Here is a 26,914-nt window from a genome sequence, read left to right as displayed (position 1 = left end):
TTATGACTCATGTCAGGCAATTATGGTATTAATGTGCCTAGGAATGAAAACTAGAAGGACTTCAGTTTTGGTTCTGACCATTGCCTTCAAGCTTCAGGCCGTCACTCTCAGATGATTAAAGCTTGGTTGCTGTCCATGCCCTGTGTTCACTGAGGACGTAGCTGCTCCCCCCCAAGAGCTCAGGGTCTCCTATCCTCTTATCAAAATTGGCTTTACCTAATGTCCATGATTCTGTGCTCTGCTTTATTCCAATTTGAAAAGGCCTTAAGGATCCCAGTGGGGTTGCTATTATTGCTCACAGTTAACTTGTACCTCCCAGTTAACGTGAACTGGGGTGATGAAGGTTAATTAAGTGCCTTAATTCCTGAGAGTGAAACAGCCCCTGGAAATGTAGATAACCCAGCATGTGTGCATGAGGGGATGACTTGGGTTTCGTTTCTGGCTTCACAACAAATGTTTCTTGCTATTTTTTTTTTTTTTGCAATTCTGTTGTCTTGGGTGCTTTCTACCTTGACCTCTCCCCTTTCCTGCCATTGGAAATATATATATATATATTTTTTTTTTTTGGAAAGAAATGACTCTGAATTCTTCTAAGAAAAAATGGTAACAATTGCTTGTTCACTAACCAAAAATTTCCTTCCAGAACCCTCCAGAACAATCAGCTGAAAACGGTACCCAGTGAAGCCATTGGAGGACTGAGTGCTCTGCAGTCTTTGTAAGTAGCTCTCTGGTTTTCTGCATTCTTGAATCCTTAGGCCATGTGGCTGCTACACGTGTGGAGACCTGGGATTCCAGGGAGAGAGGGAGATTTATCTTCTCCTCTGGTTTTCTGCGTTCTTTCCCTTATGTGTGTGTGTGCGTATGTGTACGTGCGTGAACCTGGAGAATGGCAATCCCTGCTGCTGTGGTTTGGGTGTGCACAGCCCTCTTCTGCCTCTAGTGTGTGGATCAGGGACCTTGCACATCTGCAGAAGACTTTGAAGAAACAGCTGTTTTCATATTGAATAACCAGATAGTTGTTAGTGACTAGAATGCCTGTTACGGACTAGTGTTAGGGCTACACCTTTCGGTCTCTATCCCTGGGGTAGAAAATCAAGTTCCTTGTGGGGCACTTGAAAGGAGAGAGGTGAGAAGCACTCAGCTGAAGGGTGTGTTTATTGTAATATGACTCGTGCCAAGATTAAGAAAAGCATGTTTATGTCAGAATGTTTGCATCGCTTTCGAAAAGAAATCCAGGCAGGTTCAGATTTATTGGAATTCTGTTCGGTTTTGAATCCCCACTTTGCTATTTACCGGCTGTGTGATGTTGGCCAAGTTATTTAAAACTCTCCGTACAGTAGTTTGCTTATCACCACGTACTTGAATGGGTAAAAAGGACTGACGACGATATCTGATGGAGCAAGTGCTCAATAAACACGGCAGAATCTTTTAATACGAACAGTGATGATATATTTTATTAGTTCCTTTCTTTCATTTCTTTCATTACCCAATTTTCATAACAAGGAAAGGGAACATCTTTGATGAAAAAGTATTCTTCAAAACAAGGAACTTTGTTAATTTGCTACTCTACTGGAAGCACAAATACGAACGTTCATGGTTTTAGTTCATCTCCTAATACTATATACAGTGGGACTAGGCCATGGTTTCTCAAAGTCTGGCTCTTTGACCATCTGCCACAGAATCACTAGGGGGAAATGTCCCTAAAATACAGATCCCTAGAAGTAATGTTATTTTCTGTTTAAAGGTGGGATCCAGGAAGCTATATTTCAAATAATTTGTCCAGGTAATTCTCATTTACACGGAAGTTTTGAGATTTACTCCAAATAAAAAATTGTAATAGTAACCACATTTATCTGTTATAGGTTATAAAGTTAGATTTTAACGTATTTATATACTAATCTGTTCCTTTTTTTAATTGCTCGCCCTTTAAAATAACTATAAACGGAAGCTTTTGGAGGGAATTCGTGTGAGGTATAGAATGGAAGACTTAGGCAAAAGTGGTTGAGCTGCTTGTCCCATCCACTTGCTACTATAAAACCATTTTTAACCACACCCAAAACACATCACAGGAAATTGTAAATTGTAGATTACCTTTTGATTTTAGATTAGATATTCTAGTAGTTAATGGAAAGTGAATGCGAAAATAAAGATATGTACTAATAAAGCATATCTTATGCTGTAACAGTTAAACTTTACAATGAATCTAATGTCATAGATATAAAAAAGAGTATCTAATGTCATAAAAGAGGAGTATCTGGGATACCGGTCATTTAATGTCTAGTTTAAATAGCAGTTCAAGGTAGAAATGTTGGTTAAGTAGCTCATTTCACCAAAAGGCCAAGTTATGGAATATAAGGATTTGATTTTCACCATAGCTAATTGAGTAGACTCCGAGTAAACTTGCAGTGAGTTGATTGGAAGGAGCTCCTTTGCAGAAATGTGACTTTGCCGCCTCTCCTCCCTTCCCAGCCTTGGACGGATGTGCACAGAGGGAGCCGTCTTTCCCACCTCAGACCTGGATTTATTAGACATTTTAAATAGTTCCTTAGTGTCTTTTGCTTCTTCAGAATTCATTTTACTTTAAGACCTTCATACATAATTGTTCTTATCTCACAAGACTTGACAATCAAAATATTTAATCATTTTTGTCTGGTTTGAAGGCTCAAAAAGAGAAGACTGATATCTTTGAACTTTAGAACAGAAAAATTATCAAGAAAATGTGCAAATAGAGTCTTTCTCATTTGTGGTCAATAAGTATATCAATGTGTACATGACATTTATTGGCAACTTAGATGCTTTAAAGTGTTTTTCACAGAAATCGTTGGTTTTTTCCCTCTAAAAGAATGTTTCTGACAAGTCTACTGTGCTCACCATTCATGGAGTGAGTTGCTTAGTTTAAATTATGTCCAAAATTGGGAGGGTGGGAGTAAGGAGAGACTAAAAATAAATAAATAAATTAAAAAGGCATTGGGAAGTTTTTACATGTTTTAGAAACTCAAGGAACTATGTGTCAGGCCTGTTTCATTTGAGAAGGAAACGTTCTTGGGTTTGTTAGCATAGTGGGTGTAGTGGTCAAGTTGGCTGCAATTGAAATTCTGTCAGAATGGTATAACAGTCTTATCAGCACTTGAGTCAGTTTGAAAATCCGATCTTTAGACCAGAATTACACGAAGGATTTCCTTGTGGTTTTGAAGTAGTGCTTTACAAGGAGCAAAGTTCACTAGGGGCTGAAATGGAACAGAAATGGTTTGATGTAAATATGTGACGATGACCATAGCATCTGAAAGTGCATTGTTGATACTAGTAGAAAAGGGGCTTGAACAGCCTTCCCAAAGCCGTGAGGACAGCTAACGCGTGGCCTGAGCGGGAGATTAAAATGACATGTCAGAATTTGCCCCACTGGATTTTTTTTTCTTTACGTTAGATCACACTTACATTGACTACAAAAGGATTTCAAAGGTGAAGTTTTCTGGGTTTTCCATAATAGCAGAATTTCATAACTACTTTAAACTAGAACCTGCTGACAAACTATAATACGATAATGTTTACATTATTGGTAAGTTAAAAGTAGAGAGAAGAAGGGAGAGCTTTTGATGATAAAGGAGTTTACTGACATCGTAGACATTCATCACACAAAATTATTTGGTATTGTAATTTCATTTAAGACGACAGAAAAAGTATGCGAGTCTTTTTTTTTTTAATATATATCTTTATTGACTTCAGAGAGAAGAAGGGAGAGGGAGAGAGAGAAGTAGAAACATCAATGATGAGAGAGTCATTGATCGGCTGCGAGCCCGCAACTTGGGCATGTGCCCTGACCGGGAATCGAACCCCGATCGCCTGGATCCTAGGTCGACGCTCAACCGCCGAGCCACGCCCGGCCGGGCAGTATGCGAATCTTGATGAGATTTAAAAAGGCTTTTGAAACTAGGGCATAGACACATATTTTAAAGACAAATAGTAAGGGAATTCAGTTAATACATTGCTAACCTGTTGACAACTAAAGTACCCTTAAATAAAATCATGTTTGTACGGAGTTTACCTTAGGCAGAATACCTTAACCAAGGCTACATCATCTCCCAACTTTGGGAGATATCTGATGCCATTTACTGCATCTACTGAATGAATCAATTATAGTCTTTTCTTTGACTGTTGGATAAATATTAATAATGTAGGTCCTTGGTACAAAGCCACAGCTCTAAGACGAATTATCTGTGAAACATTAATCTCAGTGTAAGTGCAGCTCTTTGTATTTATGGGTGTGCCTCCAACACCCACATGTGAATTGAGGTAGAAGGATTAACCATTTGAATCACCACGAACCCTTTTTCTCATTTAAGTTCTGGGTTTCATTTTCCAGAGTCCTTCTCCTTGATCTCAGCTTACGTACGACTTTTACAATTTGGGGAAAATTTTAGCACGAAGGAAATTATGTCTGTGTATTTAATGTCGTATTATTATTTTGCCCGGAATATAGTTTCATTACTGTCTTAGCTCCAAACTCACCGGGTTATGTGGCTTTAGGTAAAGTCTGTCCCATTCCTCTGATGATATATGGCACAGAATTCTGCGGGAGCGCGACTGGTGTCTGTGATACCCGGTGGGCTTAGTTAAAAAGGTGCTGACAACTGTCCTTGTTAGGGTATTGATCACATCTCAACAGGACATTTAAGTGACGATTTCTGTATGTATGTGGGGGAACATTGTTTTGTTGAATATGAATGCATGTTATCATCAATATGCTAACATAAACAATTTTAACTTTTAAACTGCTGTAACACTGAGAAACTAGGAAGGGACTTGAAATACAACCTGAACCCCTTACCTGGCCTACAGGGGTCCACGTAACCTGGTCCCCATTTGTATCCCTGTCTGAGTGTCTGTGGACCCTTCTCTACCTCCCTCTCCCGTGTTAATCACTCTGTCTTTCTGGGAGAAGCTGGGCCCACACCCGGCTCGTTTCTGTTACTGCCTAAGCCCTTGATGTTTCCTTTGCCTCTAACACTTCTTGCCCGACTCCCTCTGCCACTTGCTCTTACACCCTCTTGCTCTTTCTCTGAACCCTTCTTTCTGAACCCCTGTTAATCCAGTATTCAGTTTATTTACTTTATAGCACTTTTTGAGCACTCTGTCATTTTTAATTTATCATATTGTGTATCTTCCCACTAGAATGTCAGTCTCCCGAGGACAGGCTTCACCATTTGATCTTTTGTGCCTGACAAGATGCTCCATTCAAATGTGTTGAATGAATTGCAGATAATTAAATTAGCTACAAATAGAATTTAATTGCATTGACTGTTTAGTTACATTACATGGTTAACTGTGTGATTATATGTTCATTGTCTCTGTCTCCCTAAATGGAAGTTCCTGGAGGTTGCAAAGTGTGCGTGTGATTGAACACACTCCTATCTCATGAAAGCACATCTCCTAAGCAGCTCCTTAGCCAGGTCTTTGCCAGTCTGTTATATAAAGGATGCCTGTCTCTTCTCAGAGGCAGGTTCTAGAAATCCCAGGGAATGAACAAGCCTAAAAGTGTTTGTTTCTAAGTGGATTCTTAAGGCAGCCACTCGGTTTCCTGAGCTCTCCCATTTTCAGTGTCCTTTTGGTTATCTTGACTTTGTCCAAAAGAAAGCTTCTATCTGATCCTCCCCAGGACCAAGGGTCTTTACCCCCTGCTAATCCATCTGCCTCTGGGAAGGAGACTGCAGTTAGTTGGTCCTTGCCTGGAGGGGAAAGGGACAGTTCAGGCAGGACCTGCAGCTAAGCAGCCTAGGGAAACAGGAGGCACAAAAACCACCCTATAAATCAGAATTTCCTGAACTGGAACGCTGTCACAGTTGGTTTCTTTTAAAATACGCTGCCATTTTTACTTTTCACCAGTTTTTTGTTGTTATAGTTCCCTAATTTTCACCAGGGAGGTCCAACCCTGTCCGGTATGACTTTAAGTAGTGAAGATATATCAATGAGGGATTTGTGAAGAAAGTTGTGATTTGCTGGGCACAGACTGTCCCTTATCATGTTAATACCAGGTTGTCTTGGTGTTGAAAAGCCATCATTCCAACAGTTACACCTGGCTGTGCCAACAATAGCACTTAGGACTTCGTTTCCCAGATTTCCAGATGGAGACTTAATTTTAAGTATGAGTAAATCCTATTAGTAAGGTGCCCTTAATTCAAAAGAATTTGGAAAAATCAAAGAAACTTTAAAACCACAGTAACATTGATCAGAGTAGCTGTTTAACTTTTTCTGTGGACAGTCTGCCCTTTTCTTAATAACTGTTTATATTGACAAACTAACTTTTAAAAAAGTACTCAGTGCTAAGAGAACAGGACAAGGCTGCTTAGCTAGGATCTGACACCTATATTTTTAACTTGGCTGGTGGTCATAAGGATTAAGAATCTATTAAAATGGTTGGTTACTGTAAAAAATATTTAAAAAAAATATTTTCTTATTTTCCCCCCTTTGGTACCAAGTTAGAATAACAATTAAATTTAATATAAAATATTAGTTATGATGTAAAATCGTAGCTTTATTTGCTTATCTTAGTTTCTTGTTTTTCTGTACTTTTGATATATTTTGAAACATAACATTCTGACTTAAGTCTTGTGAGGTTTTGTTTTTTGGGTTTTTTAAAAATCTTTTTGCTCTTAAATTACTTTCAGCCAAAGATTCTTAAAGGATTCAGATCTAGATTCATTTCTTTGTTATGAGGGAAGGGAAAGAACCGATCTTGGAAAAGTCCTTAGACTTGATGAGAACTTCTAGCGGACTTAAATAAATCAGGGTGTCGCCGCCCGGTCGTTTTATAACTCCTGTTTGTTTTGATAACTCCGAGTCCTGTGACATGGACTGACTCGTTCCACTAGGACTCATTAGTGACCCCGGCTGTTTGTTTGCCAGGCGTCTGGATGCCAACCACATTACCTCAGTCCCCGAGGACAGCTTCGAGGGGCTCACTCAGCTGCGACACCTGTGGCTGGATGACAACAGCCTGGCGGAGGTGCCGGTGCACCCCCTCAGCAACCTGCCGACTCTGCAGGCGCTGACCTTGGCCCTCAACAAAATCTCCAGCATCCCCGACTTCGCGTTCACCAACCTGTCCAGCCTGGTGGTTCTGTAAGTACCCACCCCATTCGATACCATGCGTTTAGGTTCATTTGGGAGCAAAAACAGGTGTCTGGGGACAAGTTATTATGAAAAGTATCTTACTGATTATGCTCCTGAAGAGCCAGGGTTTGGGGGGGGACTTCCTTTTTTTTTTTTTTTTGCAAAACTAAACGTGATGACTTTTTAAAAATGCAAAACATCACGATCATTTTAAACATTCACGTCTGAGGATAACTATTGAATCGCTCTAAAGTACGTGGCCATTTGTAATCATGAGAAGAAACTGGGTGACTCAGCACGCACTTGTGTGGCTTTTGCTTGTGTATCAGCGATGTATTTATTCAGCGCTGAAAGAAGCAGAATTGTTTTGAGATGCTCATAGAAGAGTTGCAGGGATTTTTATGCTTTTCCCAACTTGCCTATTCGAACTGTGTATGATTTTTGTGTGTTTTTAATCTTTGAAAACTTGGGTATAATAAAATGGCTTTTTTTGAAAAATCTGGTAACAATTCTTTTTTTTATTATTATTTTTATTTTTGTTTAAAATATTACAGATGCCCCTTTTTCTCCCCAGTGACCCATTCCACCATGTCCCACACCAATTCTTGATGGAAGCTCACTCGCTTCCTTCCAGGTCATTTCCCCGACTTCCCCAAAAGAGAACTCATCCAGGTTTCCCTTCGTATCATTAAAAGCTCATCAGAGCTTTTGCTTTGATAGGGGTGAATGTGAAGGGATCTTTAATGTGCGCACCCCTTTCCCGCTACACATTTTCCTCTTCATTGGTGTTCTGTCCAGGGAATCAGAGTCTGAAGTGTATCGAAAAAACTACCCAGTGCTGTTTGTTTTCCATTAGTCGAGTGTTGAAATGTTTAGCTCTACTATTTCTTTTCTTTCCCTTTTTATTTTTATTGAATTTATTGGGGTCATGTTGGTTAATAAACTTAGAGTTTTCAGGTGTACCACTCTATAACACATCATCTCTATATTGTATTGTGTGTTCACCACCCAAAGTCAAGTTTCCTTCCATCACCATTTATCCCCCTCTTACCCTCACCTACCTCCCCCCACCCCCTTTCCCTCTGGTATTACCATACTCTTGTCTGGTGGTTGTGTGTGTGTGTTTTTCTTAATCTCTCCACTATTTTCACCCAGCCCCCTCCCTCCCTCCCCTCTAACAGCTGTCTGTCTGTTGCTATACCATTTCTCTAAGCTATACGAATTTAAACGTATAAAACATTGTAATAGTTGCTACTGGGTGATGTAAAAGTCATTTTGATGCTTTTTTTCCATAGGCATCTTCATAACAATAAAATTAAAAGCCTGGGTCGACACTGTTTTGATGGACTAGATAACCTGGAGACTTTGTAAGTAAATTCATATTTCAGATGATCACATTGTCACTTCAAGGGTGCAATTTTGCATTTCATTGCAGAGAAAGGGAAAAACAGAGGTCTTGAGTTCAGCTCATTATTAATTTGCTATAATACATGACTAAATTCTTGCCATCAAATAACACAGTTATGAATTCTAATCTCAGTGTATGGTTAAAAATGGTGCACAAGTTTGAACTTGATATTTCTTACGAAAGTACATGTTAAAAGCAGCTCAGTCTGTCAAACTGTATTACCTTTCCCAGCTTTTGGTTTTGTTAAAATGTATGGTAGATAATTATGGCGTTTTGAGCCTTATCAAATTAATTCTGGAAAAAGTTTTTTGTTTGTTTGTTTTTTCCTTGAACTCAGTTGACGGGCCGGTTAATGGTTAACCCTGGGATTGAATATTATCTTTTAATATGCTAAGTGTGATAAGGTTTTCCAGTTTGCTGAGGACACTTTTGTTGTCTCCACTAGTTGAAGTTGTTGGGAGTTCTGGCTGTTTCAACTGTATATGGCAATACTGTGAGCCAAATTCATTGTGCAGCTGTGTATTATTGAGAGTAGGACCTTGATTTTTGTCGTTTTACTTCATATTAGTTGACTTTATGTGGAGATTTATAGTATTCGCCATTGAGGTGCACTAAACGATTCAGAGTGTATCCAATTAGATGGGTGAGTCGCAGCTGGTTGAAATGCTTAGGGTTTGTAATATTTTGTTTAACTGAATTTTCTCATTAACTCTCAGTTAATGAGAAGATTTTAGTGCTTTGTCAACCTACTTTCCTGTCTGAACGACTAAAGGATGGTGAACGTCAACGGATATTTGAAAGCTGAAGCTCTTGAAGAAGACAGTTCCAAACTCAGTTCTCCTTTTCTGTGTAAATACCAGTGTAACAGGAGGCTAAATGTGTCCTAAAGCCTGGACACTGTACTACTGCAGTTATATTAAAATTGAACCTCTTCTTCCTGGTTGAATTTTCATTTGTCACTTTTCTTTCTAAGTAGAAAAGGAAAACAAAATAGGTCTCTGATGAACTGGGTATTTGATTTTGTTTTACTCTTATTCTGAAATCACCATGCTAATCATAGGCCACCATGCTTTGTAGGTTAAAAGAATTAAAATATAAACATACTCAGAATGAAGATTTTGTAATACAGATCACTGTGGCATATCTTTCTCCCAACGAATGCAACATTTTCAACAATTCATAACCTACTAGAGGACGGTAGTTATGTGAACTCTTCCTGGTTCTTTCTTGCTGATGGTAGGGCTGAAGTCAGCTGTCCTCAGGCCAGAATTTCTGGAAGCCACTCTAAATCCCAGGTGAAGCATCTATTGCAGGTTATGGTCACTTATAATGGGTAATTTAATAAATTTTATTTTATGGTGTGTTTTCAGAGACATGACATTCAGATGATTTGTTTATTTAGTATGTGATTCTGAGAATTCTTTAAAATTAATTTAAAAGCATCCTAGAAGGATTACGATTCTTTTTTTTTTTTCTATTCAGTACTCTAAGAAAAGGTGTTAATTCAATGAATTAACCTACAGGGTTTTGAATGGCAATATGGTTGGTAAAGAAAGATTATCATCCAGAGGATGTGATATTTAAATAATACACTTGTACCAAAATGCCCTATAAATTATGACCGCTCTTCAATATTCTTACGTATTCCCCCCATTTTTTTTCTAGGGACTTGAATTATAACAACTTGGGGGAGTTTCCTGAGGCCATTAAAGCCCTTCCCAGCCTAAAAGAGCTGTAAGTATTGCTTTGCTCTCTTTAGCCTTAATATCCCTAGAACTCACCATTGAATGTTCCAACAATGAGATTTTTAGGACATTTTTGCTCCATTACATACACCATAAAACACATACACACATGATCATACAGGTTGGACTATGTTAGCTGCATGGATAGTTCTGAGCATAGATTACCATATAGAGCTAGATTCTGGTGAAAGAAGAGCTGTAACATATGGGCTCTGCCTTTTAGGAGCTTGTGGTCTTAGTGTCATTGGGGAGGCTGGCCATACAAGACAGAGGTCAGTTTCTAGGTAGAAATAAGTGCTGCATGAGTAGGATCAAGAAATCATTCTAGAAAAAGACTTCATTGAGGCTTGAGGTCATTGGAAAAGGCATCACTAAAGAGGAGAAATTCCACTGGACTTGAAACAACGGAAATACTTAAATAAATGGAAGGGACAGCGGAGCATTTTAGATGTTGGATTTGTCAAGGGCAGCGATAGGAATGTATATGGCGTAACAGGGACTGTGCATCACGAGTTGAAGGCTAAAACTCTAGGATGAATTGCTTAAAGTCTGAATGCAGGATATAGTGAGAGAGATTTGGGGGTCAGAACATAAGATTCTTGTGATCTAAAATTCTTTGATGATGAAGGTACAGCTAAGTGTATGTGAGGGACCTGATTGATAGTAGGCTAGGCGGTGGGTTTAAAAAGAATTATCTAGGGTCCTGAAAAAGATGAGCTAGAAGTTCAGTTTCCCCACAGTTTTTAAGCTTTCATGTCGTTGTTATCAGTTGTATGCTATTCAGTACAGAACAGGAGAAGATACTTGGGGTTTAACTTATTTCACAAGGACATGTGCATTTCAAAATATTTTTCTCCTATCTTTTTTAGGTTATTTCATAGTAATTCTATTTCTGTTATCCCTGATGGAGCATTTGATGGTAATCCACTCTTAAGAACTATGTAAGTAGTTTTGAAAGTTTCTTCTAACGTATAACCATGTATAGCTATCTCTGTGTGATGGCAAACAGACATCTGACTGAAGATGATGTCAGGCCTTTAGATATATGAACTTTATGGACATAGATTTAGTTTCGGAGCGCTTATGAACTTATGAAAACTTTGATTTTTTTTTGTTTTGGTTATTTTTACAGACATTTGTATGATAATCCTCTATCTTTTGTGGGGAACTCAGCATTTCACAATTTATCTGATCTGCATTCCTTGTAAGTAGTATATAAATTCTGAAACAAACCTTAATATTTATACAGTTGCTTTAATAGAAAACTAGACTTTATTATTGTAGCTCCAGAAAACAAAATCTTTTAGTGTCTATTCCTTGGGCAGAAGTCCAAAGGATAATTCTGAAAATTTATGATACTTTTTTACTTATGTGAACATTTGGACAGATATTCCTACTTTCAGGTACATTCAAGAGATGAAAGCAATTTTATTTTTTAGGTATTGTAGTGCTATAATTTTAAACTGTTTAAAATAAAATGTTATTTGAGAATTTTTTATTTTAAATTACTTTTTCTCTCCCAATTTCTTAGAGTCATTCGTGGTGCCAGCATGGTGCAGGAGTTCCCCATTCTGACCGGGACTGTCCATCTGGAGAGTCTGTAAGTGTGGCCCTTTGGAGTTGCATAAAGATAGCATGCTAGCCTGCTAGTTGTGTGTCAGTGCTTTTTGGTGATGATGAAGACTTTATGTTGATTCCTACAATCTCCCTTTGTGAATATCACGCATGGAAATGGATATTGGGTTTGAGGTCAGTCAGCTCAGGCAGAGTATTGCCTACTATGTGGAGATAAGATCTGAAAAGGTCACTGAAAACATAGGGCAGTAATCAAGTGCCAAATTAGAAGCAGTGATTCAGGATTCAGACGCGGAGCAATCAATGGAGCTATCAGAGAAGGCTTCATAGAGGAGGTGAAAGTTTCAAATTTAAATACTGGCAGGTTTCTCAGAGCTGGGTCTTTTATTTAGAAAGGCAGGATTTAGGAAAGGGATGGTGTACATATGATCAGACATAGCTAGAACTAAATGGGGAGTGATACAGAGATATTTGGAAAATTGATTGGGTCACAGTTTTGAAATGGCAAGCCTGAACACTGAACATTTGGTTTTGGCAAAGCTTCCTAATGGTCTGTAAATGGGTTAAGAAAGACCAGAGATAGGGAGAATGGTGAGGAAGCCGTGGGAATGATCCACTTGGCTAAATAAAGGCATTGAACCAGGAGAGTTCTGTGTCTGCCATCCGTCACTGGGGCTCTTCCCTGTGGCCTGAGATTCCTCCACCCTTTTCTGTGTCACCTCACCTTCAATCTGTATTGTAGCAGTAAAAATGGAAATAGAGGGTCAGATGCTGGGGATACTACAGAGGAAGAAGGAACAGGAGTTGGTGATTGAATGCAAATGGGAACAGAGAAAGAGAGGGTAGTAAGAGAAAATTTGAGACTATTGAGTCAGGTTGACTGAAAGAAAAGAAGCAGGATACCAGGTAAGTTTCAAATTTTTGGGGGGGGGGGGCGGGGTGACAGAACTTGCAGGTGTCATGTTCTGGCTATGACTGTGGGTTAGTATTTTTCTGATGGTCCATGTAAGAAATCAAGCTTGTTGTCTGGACAATATTAACATCTAGCATCATGAGCTTTTCTGGATGATATGGAAATGATACCAGCAGGGAGGGTTAATTCGTCTTCCCACGTGCCTGACGTTAGGGAGCAGTCAGGCAGTGGGGTGCATGGACTCTAGTCCATATGCAAATATGTGAGTACTTGCTTGTCTCTGTGAGAATAGCATTTTGTTTACCATCTCGGCTTGAATCATTTATTAGAGCACCACGTTTTCCCACAGGACCTTGACAGGCACAAAGATAAGCAGTATATCCAGTAATCTGTGCCAGGAACAGAAGATGCTTCGGACTTTGTGAGTTGGATTCTTCTTTCCTTCCCATACCTTTCTTTCATGTATTTCACACGTGTTGAGTTTCGGTTTTAACGAACTAGTTTCATTAGGTGATTTTAAAGTATAATGATTTCTTATTCCCTTCATGGAAATGGGCAATCATTTTAGTAGCCCCAGAGTAGGTAATGTGCATTTTAATTTAGTTTTAGGGAGATATATATATATAGTATTAGGGAGATATATATACATATATATATAGTGTCCCAAAAAATGTATACACACTTTTAATAATTAGTCATCCCATGGGTTAAATCTGAAAAGAAAGAAACGTCAGTTGCCCTATTAGCTGTTAACGTGTGTATACATTTTTTTGGGACACCCTTATATGCCTTTCATACGTCTTGTGACTTTACATTGAACAAACAAAAACCAAGCTAGGTTCTTCCTTGATTTTTTCTTCTCCTGACTCCTGTTTTTATTCTGGTTTCCCCAGAGAGTCAGCTCTCCATATCCTTCTCTGTCATCTGTAACCTAAGCAGAGCCCAAATCTGTCTTAGATCAGGAACCAGCTAAGCATGGAGCTTTCCAAAAACTTTAAACTGACCTGGAAATTAAAAGTAAATAAAGGATGTAAAAATGTCACAAGAACAAATAATTAAGTTACTAAGTCGTTAATAAGTATTCAGTGGAGAGAGATAGTAACCCAATAAGTGATTGATTAAGCAAGTAATTAAATGGTGTCGTGGAGTATGAAACCTGACAATTACCACTGAGAAAAAAACTGCAGTGGGATTAACTGAGAGTTAAGTAATCCCAATATTTGATTTAATATAAATGCTTAAAAAATATGAGTACTACTCTTTTTATAGCTTTTTAATGAAATAACAACATAGAAATTATTTATGGTGTAAACAATATTGTAAAATATAAATTAAAAAACCCGTAACTATGACTTAAATATGATTTTTATATATTCCATATTATTTCTTTATTTTTAATTTTATGTTTATTTTATATACTTAACATTTTAAAATATATTTTATACTATCTGTAGTCAGCATTATGTACTTGAAGTTTGCAGCTCTAGAAGCTTACAAGTCTTAGGCTTTTCTTGTTCAGCCATATCCCTTTATTACAGATCTTAGTGCTGCTTTCAATGCTTCTGAGCACAGCTCTTTTAATATAGTTTTTGGATAACATACATTGATGTATTCATTTCCATTGTTTTAAGGGACTTATCTTACAACAATATAAAGGACCTTCCAAGCTTTGACGGTTGCCACGCTCTGGAAGAAATGTAAGTTGTTCTTTGTCGTACTCTTCTTGCTGTGGTGTATTGTTAATTCTTTGAGCATTTCCTATTTTAAATAAATGGCTTTACTATTAAGAAATTAGAGATTCATATAATCAGGTGTCCTTATGAGTAAATGTCCAGTTGTACCAGGCGTGTGCATGCAGGCAGTATTTTTTAGACATCTGCCCATCAGGAATTCTATGAGACACTATGAGGGGGTAGGTGGTGTCTACAAAAAACCCCACAAAACTGGCCCTGCCTGTTGAGGGAAACCAGACAAGGTATCTACTGTGTACCTACATAGGACAACTCTGATGGAAATCGGTAGGGAGGTGGGGAGAGGGAGGCATTAACTCCCAGTTTTGATCCTCCTGTGTTTCTGCTCTCACTCCTGAGCAGGGTTGGTGAGGCGTTTAGATAATATATGTACACACCCAGGATAATTTGGGCTGGGTGGAATACCAATTAGTCTAACCATTTCCGTTGCAAAGATAAGGAAACAGTTTCCTTGACTTTCAACAAGATCAATGAGTGTTACTTAGGATTATTTAAGCTTAGAAAAAGTTTAATTAAAAAATGTTATTTTTCAATAGAAAGTAATTTTTTCTCTTTTTTCCCTTTCTCCTCCTCATTTCTTCTCCTTCCTCCCCAACTCTCCCCACCCCCCGGACCCCCACCCGCCTTCTTCTAGTTCTTTGCAACGTAATCAGATCCGCCAAATAAAAGAAGGCACTTTTCAAGGCCTCGTATCCCTAAGGATACTGTAAGTTTCTCTCTGATTCTTAGAGACAAGTAAAATGTTTGTCAAGCTGTAATTTAAATCTATCAGTACAATTCCTATTATTATAATAGATGTACTTAAAGAGCTGATTTATTACGTGTAAATATTGTCCTTCAAACTTTACCACACGGTTCTTTACAAATAATGGATTTTCGGTATTTTTCACTTCCACTCACCTCTGATGTTGTACATTGGTGATTAAAAGAGAAAAATATGTACAACCTGAGAGATGCGTTTGTCTGTTTTCAAGTCATGCATGGTAACGAGCTTTGCAATTCATTAGGCCAGGGCTGGCGAACTGTAATTGTGGGCCAGATCCAGCCTGCCTCCTGTTTTTGTAAATTAAGATTTGCTGGCACACAGCCATGCTCCTCTTGTTGAAGTATTTTCTGAAGCTCATTTCACTGTACTGTGGCGGAGTCGAATGCTTGCAGTACAGACCGCAGGACCCCCAGAGGTGACAAATATTTACCATCTGCCCTTCTAAGAAGAAGTTTGTTTGATCCCTGCCCTGTTGTATCTATCATGACAAATAGAGCTAATGTGCAGCAGAAGCACTCGTTAAAAAAATGATGTGTATTTGAGCGTATATTTGTGCCAACTACTCTATTAAGCACTTGGGAATATAAAGCTGACAAGGACAAGCTTGGTCATTGCCTTCCTGGAACCTCAGTGCAGAAAACACGAATCACTAAGTTAGTGAACGTTTTTTGAGATGCAGACTAAATTTGAAAAATTCACAGTGAAGTGAACTTACATATATTGCGTCCTGTTTTTTAGTAGATCCTCATTAAGAAATGAGAAATACATCCTACTAGAAAATATTTTATTGGCGGTTGGGCCGCCGGATCTTTCCTTGTTGCTGACAGGCGTATTGTGGGTCTGGGCACCAGGAGGAAGGGGACTGGCTCCTAGCTGCCATCACTTCTGCAGCACTGATAAGCGACAACAATGAAAAACTGGCCTTTTCTTTATGATTCAAAACTAAGTTTGTTGAGTTTTCCTGTTATCTAGGAGATGTGTCATGGAATGAATGAATTTATCCAATCTCTGAATTTCCAGTAAGGCTCAGTTTAAGTGTGGTTGGAGATTATTTGTTTTACTATTTCTGTAATATCAGAATTCCTCAGGGTGTGTTTCTCAATGCAGTATGTTTCTGCCGTTGATAGGATTTTTATTTCCTGCTTGGGAAGAAAAAAAGATATCTGAAGCCCTTCTGGAATGCTCTTGTTTGCATATTGATTATTTGTCTTCTCTCAGGGCCTTATCACTGACCTTTGAGAAGGCAAATAATATGAAACCTGCTTTTATTTCCAGCTTTGTCAGGAGCTGAGCTTTTTCTCACCTAGTTAATAGTACCAAAGGTTATATCATATCATTTATATTTTTGAACTGGTACCAGAATGATAAGGTAGAGAAAATTCACAACTGTTTTGAAACAGATGCCAAGTACAATTACTGCTCCATGGAACACATTCCAAGATGTAGGATTTTGTGAAGGAGAGGCATTCAGCGTGCAAATGAAAATGTTGTTGGACAAGATTAAAGGTCTTTGTTACCAGGGGTATTGTGACTTCCTCTGACTCTAAAGTACCCTCAGAGTTAACTGCCATTTGAGTTTATTTGAAAAGATTAACACGTTCTTCTTATAATTGTAGAGATCTGAGTAGAAACCTGATCCATGAAATTCACGACAGAGCTTTTGCCAAGCTTGGGTCAATCACTAACCTGTAAGTTGATGACTTTATGCAATAATATCATGAAAGTAATGAATATTTTACAGAAACTCGTGTTTGAGCATGGACCCATCAAAATATCTTTCTGTTTAGTTGTTTCCTTGTATAAATGCTAAGCTGCATGGATATAATAACGGCTTCTAATATGGCAAGATGCATGCTAGATCTATCATTTACCACAACTCAGATTCCTCCTGGAGCTCTAATATCTATGCCGTTAACACATGGGCAGATGTTTTTGTGTGATTTGCATCTTAGGAGTTAATTCGAAATCTCATTCATGTTTTAGAGATGTAAGTTTCAATGAATTAACTTCATTTCCTACGGAAGGCCTGAGTGGGCTAAATCAGCTGAAACTTGTGGGCAACTTTCAACTGAAAGAAGCTTTAGCAGCAAAAGACTTTGTTAATCTCAGGTGTGTTTTCGCTTATTTTTCTTTTTTGTTGAAGTTAGGGTGCGCCCCTAAATTATAGAGTGTGTTACTTTGTGTGTGTGTGTCTGTGTTTTGCTGTGGTTCCCAGATTTTCTTGGAGGCTATAATTTAAGAGTATTTTCTACCTCAATCCTCACAGATTTGGTAAAAAACAGAACATGAACATTATTCCATAGTTTTTCAGAACATGAATTGGATCCCTTGATGCTGTTGAAGAGATAATATAGCTGTTCATTAATTTTTTTTATATAGTAGATTTGTCATTAGCAACAAGATGACAGAAACCACAGAAGTGGGAGCCTATATAGAAAATTGCTTTAAATGCTATAGTACTTCATGCAGACATGAACTATTAGAGTGGGGACCTCATTAGATATAATAGAGGGCGTGGGGATATTATTGTGGGAGAGGAGAATAAATATTTTCATTATACTGTATAAACAAACTAAATTCATAAATGACTTGAGACATTAATTTTAAGTGAAACTACCAGTTTCATACGATAGATTGGGTATGGTTAATTCATTTATAAAAGGAGCCTGATAAAATTTTACTTTAAATTGTAGCATTGCTATTACATTTTAAACCTGGTTTGATTTAAATCCAATTTTTAAAAGCATATCTTATATAAATGGAGAAACTCATGGTGTCATCTGATACCAGAGCTCTTTTTACAGATGAGGAAACTGAGGCCTGGAGAGGACACTGACCAGCTGAAAGCATGTGACAGTCAGGTCTCCCCAACTCCTAGGCTGGGGCTTTCAATGACTAAAATATTTTGTACAAAACAAAAGAATGTCTGTGAAGTTGCTGTTCAATGTAGATTTTGCAATTATTTTCCAGGTCGTTATCTGTACCATATGCTTATCAGTGCTGTGCATTTTGGGGTTGCGACTCTTACACACATTCAAACACAGAAGATAAAAGCCTCCAAGAGCACAGTGTCGCAAAGGATAAAGGCAAGTGCATGTACTTGGTAAAACAGAACACTCTTCCTGGTATTAATCAAAGTGCCTATTGTCATCAGTTTGTGAAGGATCAGTACAAAATCTGTGAGAAAAATGGCATTTACTGTGTTCCTGGCATCTGTAATATGTTAGCAAGCCTCAGAACAAGCTGAATGTACGTCATGTACAAGAGAGGAGATCACAGGAAACTCTGGTTCTTCTGAGTCGCATAAAGCTTGAATTAAACACAACTGATGTTTTATCTTCAGGTCCCGCTGATGCAGCAGGGGTCACTAGCAGTGCTGAGAATGAAGAGCACAGTCAGATAATTATCCACTGTACACCCTCAACAGGTATGCCTAACAGAGTTTGCTGCAGAGTCTTGCTTTAAACACACATGAGGCAACTGTGTCTGAAACCTATGGGGATAGATGTGATTTCTGGAATGGGGGTGGGAGTAGATCTCATCAAGCCTGCTGACCCGGTGTGTGGTCTCTGTGTGAGAAGCTGAGGCATCTCTTGCAGAATCTCCAGTCCAGACCCACTGAGTCAGGATCTTTATGTTGACCAGCTCCCGGGATGAGGGTTATTTATGAACATTAAAGATTGAGAGGCACTTTCTTAATGCTCCTTTAACACTCAGACTAGTTCTCTAAGTTACTTACAGGTCTATAAGGGGTTTTTTTGGTTTTTTTTGGTGTGTGCGTGCGTTTTTTTGTTTTTTTTTATGCAGTCTTTCCTTTTTGCTGTATTTTGTTTCATTGAACTTCGTAGACTTGGGAAAATCACTAAACTGACCATTGTGACTGTACTATCATATTCTGCCTGATCTATCAGAGAAGATGGATTTCAAATTTTACTATAAAAGAAAAAATTAAATAATTGACTAAATCGTAGGCTGTGAAGTAGATTCCTTTATTAGCATATTGACACAGGTCAATCTGGACATTAATTTTATAACTCAGATCACGTATTATGATTTTCTAGTTACTGCTGAATTGTGAGCTTCTTGAGGCAGCTATGTATGTTTCTTTTAATTTATCTAGTTTTTGAATTGTGGGAAGTTAAGGGGTGCAGCTCACTCACTTGCCCCCCTCGGATTCTTGTGTTGGAGAATGTACGTTGGGAACTGACAGCCCAATGAGAAGGGACCAGCTTTATTAAAGGGGAGACCAGATCCGATCATGCTGAGGTTCCACGTCCTTCACACTGAATTTGAACATTGGGGTCAACCAGGAGTAGGCCAGCTCACCTTCCTTGGCTGCAGTAGGGATGGACTGCAGGCCTGTCTCCCCCACTCAGTTGTAGTAACACATGGATACCTGTGTGCTCACTTAGAAGCTGGAAGTGGAGGAGAGCTGGAACCTTCTGTTAGAAATGGAGGAGGCAGGTTTCCAAAGACAGAGACTGGGTGGGGTCTGCTTCCCAGGCTTTTGAGGGAACGCAACTCCACCCACTAGTCAAACATGTCCCAAGGTGAGTCCAGTTCTCCCAGGTCAGCTCAGCTGTTCCCCCTTGAAGAAGGATGACTTCAGATACAAAGATAAAAGTGAAAGTTTCCTGTTAACACTTTCCTGAGGGGAAAATTTTAAAAATTAAATGATTAATTAAATTCAAGTTTTAAAAGTTTGTTGTGTTATTTGGAAGTCGGATGTCAATGGTGCAGCCCTGGTTGGTTAAGTTGGTGAATACCTCGGTGATTAAAACGCTTCATAGGATGTATTAAACTTCATGCCAGTTCAGGAAGTTAAGTCACAACACGTCTTTTAGGCAATTGTAATATATCACTTTCTTACGCTTTGTAGACAAAATTTTGTTTTTCTTTACTGATTTTCAGATAAAACAGTTGTCATTTGTGGTATACCCAGCATGTCAAAGTCAGTTACTGGAACATACAATTCAGCTACTAAATTAGTTCTTGCAATCCTACTTTAAGTTACGTAGGGTTTTAGTGGACATGGCTTTGTGCGAATAGTTAACATCAGTGTAGTTTAAGTCCTCCCTGGACTGTCTTACTGAATAACCTTTGTCAGGTCAATTGAACACTTTGAAATCTCAGTTTCTTTGCATGAGAAAGGGAGATAATTATACCTGTCTTATTCTGCCTCATCAGATTGTCTTTGAAAGCCATAAGAAGTGTAAAAAATATATGTATACATACATACGTGTGTGTGTGTATATATATATGATTATTATTAAGTATACTAGGAATAGGAAGGAAGAAGAAGAGGACCTGATATTTATTGAGTCCAATGATGTGCCCAGTAGCCTGCTTAGGTACCTTATGTATGCAATTGTACTTAAGCCCCACAGCTCTATGCAGTGGGCATTATTATTCACAAGTGAGAAAGTGAAATTTAGAGAGGTTTAAGTGGCTTTCTCAAGAAAAAGAGTAGCAAGTTAACCCTAAATTGAAACCATAGTTTATCCAATTCCAGACTCTTAGTATATCAAGTACCTTGCATGTGGTAGACACAGTGTGCTATGTGTATTAACTTAGGTAGAAGAAAAAGTGAGATTTTTCTTTTAGATATCACTATATGTATTTACCAAATATTTAATAAAAATTAGGTTTTTTTGTTTTTTTAAATAGTCTAGTGCAATGACTAAAATATCTAAGAAATAGTTATCTTTTCATTTTGGTTCAATTCAATTTGGTAGCAAATTTAATTGTTCTAAATTAATTATCTTTGGTGTCTTAAGCCATAGCGCATGGGATGGGATGTTTCCTAAATTATCTCTGGATGTTTATTTTTCTCTCTCTTGCATTTCAGGTGCTTTTAAGCCCTGCGAATATTTACTGGGAAGTTGGATGATCCGTCTTACTGTGTGGTTCATTTTCTTGGTTGCACTGTTTTTCAACCTGCTTGTCATTGTAACAACATTTGCGCCTTGTACACCACTGCCTGCCTCCAAATTGTTCATAGGCCTGATTTCTGTGTCTAACTTACTCATGGGAGCCTATACTGGCATCTTAACTTTTCTGGATGCCGTGTCCTGGGGCAGATTTGCTGAATTTGGCATTTGGTGGGAGATCGGCAGTGGCTGCAAACTAGCTGGGTTTCTTGCCGTTTTCTCCTCAGAAAGTGCCATCTTTTTATTAATGTTAGCGGCTGTCGAAAGAAGCTTATCTGCAAAAGAGATCATGAAAAATGGGAAAAGCAATCATCTCAGGCAGTTCCGGGCCGCTGCCCTTTTTGCCTTCGTGGGGGCCTCAGTGGCAGGCTGCTTCCCACTTTTCCACGGAGGGGACTACTCTGCGTCCCCCCTGTGCTTGCCCTTCCCCACGGGAGAAACGCCGTCGTTGGGATTTACGGTCACCTTAGTGCTCTTAAACTCGCTGGCGTTTTTACTAATGGCCATCATCTACACTAAACTCTACTGCAACTTGGAGAAGGAGGACCTTTCCGAGAACGCCCACTCTAGCATGATTAAGCACGTTGCCTGGCTCATCTTCACCAACTGCATCTTCTTCTGCCCTGTCGCGTTTTTCTCGTTCGCGCCTCTGATCACCGCCATCTCCATCAGCCCCGAGATAATGAAGTCCGTCACCCTCATATTCTTCCCACTGCCCGCCTGCCTGAACCCCGTCCTGTACGTGTTCTTCAACCCGAAGTTTAAAGAAGACTGGAAGTTGCTGAAGCGACACATGACCAAGAAAAGCGGCTCGGTTTCGGTTTCCATCAGTAGCCAGGCGGGCTGCGTGGAGCAGGACTTCTACTACGACTGCGGCATGTACTCGCATTTGCAGGGGAACCTGGCCGTGTGCGACTGCTGCGAATCCTTCCTCCTGACAAAGCCAGTGTCATGCAAACACTTGATAAAATCACACAGCTGTCCCGCCTTGGCAGTGGGGTCTTGCCAGAGACCAGAGGGCTACTGGTCTGACTGTGGCACGCAGTCGGCCCACTCCGATTATGCCGACGAGGAAGATTCCTTCGTCTCGGACAGCTCGGACCAGGTGCAGGCCTGCGGACGGGCCTGCTTCTATCAGAGCCGGGGGTTCCCTCTGGTGCGCTATGCTTACAACCTGCCAAGAGTTAAAGACTGAATGAACGTGTCTGATGGTCTCCCCCATCAACCCAGAGGGCGGTGTTTGTAGTGAACCCTAGTCTGAGCTCTCATCTGGGAAGCACTTCTGTGATCACTGCCTGGTGTCACTTTGAAGGAGGAGAAGGTGGCAGTTTATTTCTTAAACCAGACATTTTCAAAGAACAAGTGCCTAAACTATCAATTGGTGAAAAAACACAGTGTCCAAGCGATATGCGGTCAATTTGGAACCACTCTGTAACTTGAAAAGCTCTTATGTATATTCTGGCATTATAACATTAGCTTTTTCTGATCCATAAGAAGCAAAATTTTACCTGTTTCTGAATTAAGCACCAGATAAAAGAACAGCTGTTAATATTTTTTTTAAGAATATTTTACAATGGGATTTCACACAACTGAAGAAAGTCTTGCTAATTTTACCTAATGTTTGATCATTAATCTCAGGACAACTTACTTCAGGGCCAAAAAAAAAAGGGGATCGTCTCCCAGGTAGGACTGTGAGAGTAAATGTAGCATTTTTCTGTTTTCCATCTTTGGCATAATAGAATCATAAATTTTCTTGAAGAGATTTGTAAATCATAAAACCTGAAGATGTTTTTAAAACAATATTAACAACTGTTAGATTTTACAAGAATAGCATGAACATTTGTTCTTAGTCATTTTACATCGCTTTGGCGCAATCATTTTTCCCTTCAGTGTTTTGTCATCACACTTCTAGGAAAAAGTAAAGGGCTAATTGCTGGGTGGGTTTAGTAGATTTGGCTAAACTACTAACTAACATCAGATTTTCATAGTATCTGAGGGATTTGATGGCTCTGTAATCTTCCCATTAATGAATACTTCCTAATATCATTGCTTTACTGGTATTTCCTAGTTTCGTTGGTATGTTATCTACTTATAGTTTGAATTATACAGAAAGTAGACTGTGGTAAGTAATTGCATTTAATTGGAAGAAATCAGGAGTAATTATGATACAGAGCACTTACATTTGTTTCTTAGTGAGCTGGATTCCCCTGAACTTAGGCTATTTCATGGACATTTCCGCACGTTTTCCCCTTACTGTAATTTACAAAAGAGCCTGCGCAACAACAGTTCAGATACTGTGTTTTCATAAAATAGGACACGTGTCATTAAAAAAGGAGAAGATGATGATGAAGAAGAAAGAATAAAAACAGGAATAAAGCTTAGGCCTATGTCTTTAAAAATGAAAAATTTTACTTGATTCTCACGTATGGACGTTTGACATGTCATGAGGTGGGGTCTTAAAGTTATAAATGTTCAGTATGTTTTTTTGAACAATATGCTAAATCAATAGCAAACCCACTGCCATATTAGTTTTTCAGGATATACTAAAAAACATTAAGCTAGATTGCAGTTTAATAATTAAACTGTATATACTGTGCATATAATGAATTTTTATCTTATGTAAATTATTTTTAGAACACAAGTTGGGAAATGTGGCTTCTGTTCATTTCGTTTAATTAAAGCTACCTCCTAAACTATAGTGGCTGCCAGTAGCAGGATGTTAAATTGTGGTTTATATACTTTTTTGCATTGTAAATAGTCTTGGTTGTACATTGTCAGTGTAATAAAAACAGAATCTTTGTATATCAAAATCATGTAATTTGTATAAAATGTGGGAGGGATTTATTTACAGTGTGTTGTAATTTTGTAAGGCCAACTATTCACAAGTTTTTAAAATTGCTATCATGTTTGTATATTTACACATTGATAAATATTAAATCATAACTTGGTAAAAATATAGCTAAAAGTTATTTCCTTCAAAATTCAAGTTACTGAACACTTTGTTGCATTCATTTAAAAATGGAATAGCAGATATATAACATATGTGGTAAATTGTGCTATACATATGGTCAAAAATACAATATTATACCCAGTGTTTTGAATTATTAAAAGCTTCCACAAAGCAATTTGCTTTGCTTTAGTATATAAGTAGGTATAATGAATTTGCTTTGTGTTAAAGTAAAGTGAAATATTTCTTAAGAGTGTTAGAAGAAATGTTAGAACACTTTGCTGAAATTTATAAGATTTTATTCTGTCTGTACCATACTGGTGGAAAACAAATTGAAATTTAAGAGAAAGTTAAGAGAAAACAAAGTGAAATTTATGAGAATACCATCAGTTAGGTCTTTATTTAAAAGCAAATGATTAAAAACCTGCATAATACCAGTTGCCCAAATTCTTAGAAATAACTCAGTGTTCACAATCATCAAGTTCTCATGTTGCAGATGAGAAAATACAGGGCTTAATGAAATTTAATACCTGAGCCACACAGCAAATTAGAACCCAAACCAGCACCCAGTTAATCTTAATTTGAGCCCTAGTATTTTGTTTTGATTTAAACCTGAGTATGGCTTTGGAATTCCCATAACGAAAAGTAGAATCATGTAATTACCCCTCTTCCCATTCCCTCAGCCCTCACTCCTCACCTCCAGTACCCATCACCCACCCAACTTAGGCAATTATCAAGGGCACATGGTAACTCTTGTTTCATTTTCGTCCCATTCACTGACCCTTTCCAATCCCTTGGCCCTTAGATTATTTTGAAGCAAATCTCAGACATCCTATTGTTTCATCTGTAAAATTTCAATATGACTAGGGATACATTTTTAAAGTTGCATCATGGATTGCCACACGGCTAAATGGTAATGACGTTATTTTCATAAGAGATTTTTAAGCAAAAGTCACTCTACTTACAGGTTACAAAGCCAGCAAAAAAACAACAAAAAAACCCCCCCTATATCATGAAAGTGAAAATAAACGAGTAGTAAGAAGCAAAGATGCTAAGTCAATACCCTAAAACATAAGGGGAGAGGCCATCTTTTGAGCTTATTTATACATTTATATATAATTCTACAAAACTTGATTACGGCTTCTCAGTCCTGGTAATGAAAAGGCACTGAGAGAGAGGAGACCACAGGGCTCGATGATGCTCAGCGACCAGCGCCGTGCGGCTCTTCGCCTCGTAGCTGCAGTGCTGCAACAGCCTAATGCCACAGCTGGTCATTACCACGATTCTGAGGCATCAAGGAAAGGGTGTAATTTGTTGAGTAAAACATTTTCAGGAGGCAGAGAAGTATATGGCTTTTTAGATCCCCATCCCAAGAGATGAAAGTGGAAAAACCTTGGAGCTTAAGGGACATAACTGACCATCTACCATTTTCTCCGTCAGGTCCTGTGCCAGCAGCTTTGGGGATTAATATAACGGGGAGGTAGATTGCGTCCTTATTGTGTAGAGGAATAAGGACTTGGAAAGGCTAAGCAACTTGTTTAAGGAAACCTGAAACCTAGTGAGAGGAAACCACTGATTCTAACCCAGGTCCCTTTCATACTAAAATGGGATTTTCTACTGGGCTTCAGTTATGTCGGATCATGTCTGTTGTGAATAGCTTTTCAAGTTGACCTCCTTCTGACGCCCCACCGTGGCCCCGGGCCTTTGGATGATGCTGTTATTGATCGTAGAGATGTTCTCATAAAAGGTTTTAAACAAATATGCCAATATTGGATAATTGGGGTAGAGAATGAAAACTCCGTGAAGTTTTATTCCTTGGTTCATTTTATCCCTTATTTAAGTTGCTCCTATTTTCTTTTGCACTTTTATTGTTTTTGCTGAAGAATGAAACAAAATTAGCATCCACTGAAACCGTTTAGCCGTGTCACATTTTACTAATTGCAGCCGCTGCCTCCTGAATTGCCCGCGGCTGCTGCTGTTCCTGCCGTTTCCAGTTCTCCTCTGTCAGACGCTGCAGATCTGTTTCATCCCAGACGGTGCCCTCCTTTGGGCGGTAACGAATCGCGGGTGTGCTGTTCCGGCCACCGTGAGGTCTCGCTCCGGGATGTTTCCCGAGCAGTGCGCTCACCAGTGGACTGAGACGTGCGCATGGTTTTGCCAGCGGGAAGATTTACTGCTGTCCCCTCCCTCTTGCTGCTGCCATTCCCGTCCCCAGTCCCTAAGAGTGTTCTTTCGGAGGCCCTCCATGTTCTCTTTCCTCATAAAATGCACCACAGAACAGTGGCACGGTTTTCGCCACAGGGGCCCGAGGCACTTGTAAGCAGGTTTATCTGACTCGAGCAGCCAGTGCCCGGCACAGGCCCCAGCGCACGGGGGGCTCGGAGGCCCGAATTCACACGGATCGGCAGGCAGAGGGGATGCTAACCAAAATGCAAAAGATTACCCTAAAGAGTGCATTCCTGAGCTCGCGTGCAGCTGGATGAAGCCCCCTGCCCGGGTAAAGCACGGCCTTGTATGGAAAGAAACCACGACTGAGGCTTATACTCCTGGCCTGGCAAGGATACGGGGCTAGTTTGGGCTTCTGCCTCCTACTTGAAAAGTGCAGCCCGGTTCACGTGAAAAGTGACCTGCGACGCGAGCGCCGACAAAGGTCAGGCCCCCGGAGGTGCCCGCGGGGAGCCGGCCGGCCCTGGCCCCCGGGCGGAAGCGCAGTCGACCGGGCCGCGGGCCGCGGGCCGCGGGAGGAAGGGCCGGCCCAGGCCGGCCCCGGGC

At 39.3% G+C, this 26,914-nt stretch overlaps 1 protein-coding gene across 1 annotated transcript in view; it reads left to right on the top strand.

The window, feature by feature from the left end:
• LGR4 (leucine rich repeat containing G protein-coupled receptor 4) overlaps window positions 1-24,153 on the top strand; it is a 90,630-nt gene extending 66,477 nt beyond the window's left edge. Inside the window, exons 4-18 of the mRNA XM_081154570.1 lie at window positions 644-715; window positions 6,901-7,116; window positions 8,403-8,474; window positions 10,181-10,249; window positions 11,130-11,201; window positions 11,393-11,464; window positions 11,792-11,860; window positions 13,098-13,169; window positions 14,380-14,445; window positions 15,134-15,205; window positions 16,882-16,953; window positions 17,249-17,374; window positions 18,236-18,351; window positions 18,609-18,692; window positions 21,114-24,153. Coding sequence (XP_081010696.1) covers window positions 644-715; window positions 6,901-7,116; window positions 8,403-8,474; window positions 10,181-10,249; window positions 11,130-11,201; window positions 11,393-11,464; window positions 11,792-11,860; window positions 13,098-13,169; window positions 14,380-14,445; window positions 15,134-15,205; window positions 16,882-16,953; window positions 17,249-17,374; window positions 18,236-18,351; window positions 18,609-18,692; window positions 21,114-22,390 — 2,527 coding nt within the window. The 3' untranslated portion in view covers window positions 22,391-24,153. The remainder of the gene's footprint in view (window positions 1-643; window positions 716-6,900; window positions 7,117-8,402; window positions 8,475-10,180; window positions 10,250-11,129; window positions 11,202-11,392; window positions 11,465-11,791; window positions 11,861-13,097; window positions 13,170-14,379; window positions 14,446-15,133; window positions 15,206-16,881; window positions 16,954-17,248; window positions 17,375-18,235; window positions 18,352-18,608; window positions 18,693-21,113) is intronic.
• Window positions 24,154-26,914: the final 2,761 nt, after the last annotated feature.

The sequence above is a fragment of the Miniopterus schreibersii genome, assembly GCF_964146895.1.
Source record: "Miniopterus schreibersii genome assembly, chromosome: 12".
In the NCBI taxonomy this organism is placed as follows: Eukaryota; Metazoa; Chordata; class Mammalia; order Chiroptera; family Miniopteridae; genus Miniopterus; species Miniopterus schreibersii.
The sequence above is the reverse complement of the archived record's forward strand: the minus strand, read 5'-3'. Positions and strand labels throughout refer to the sequence as shown.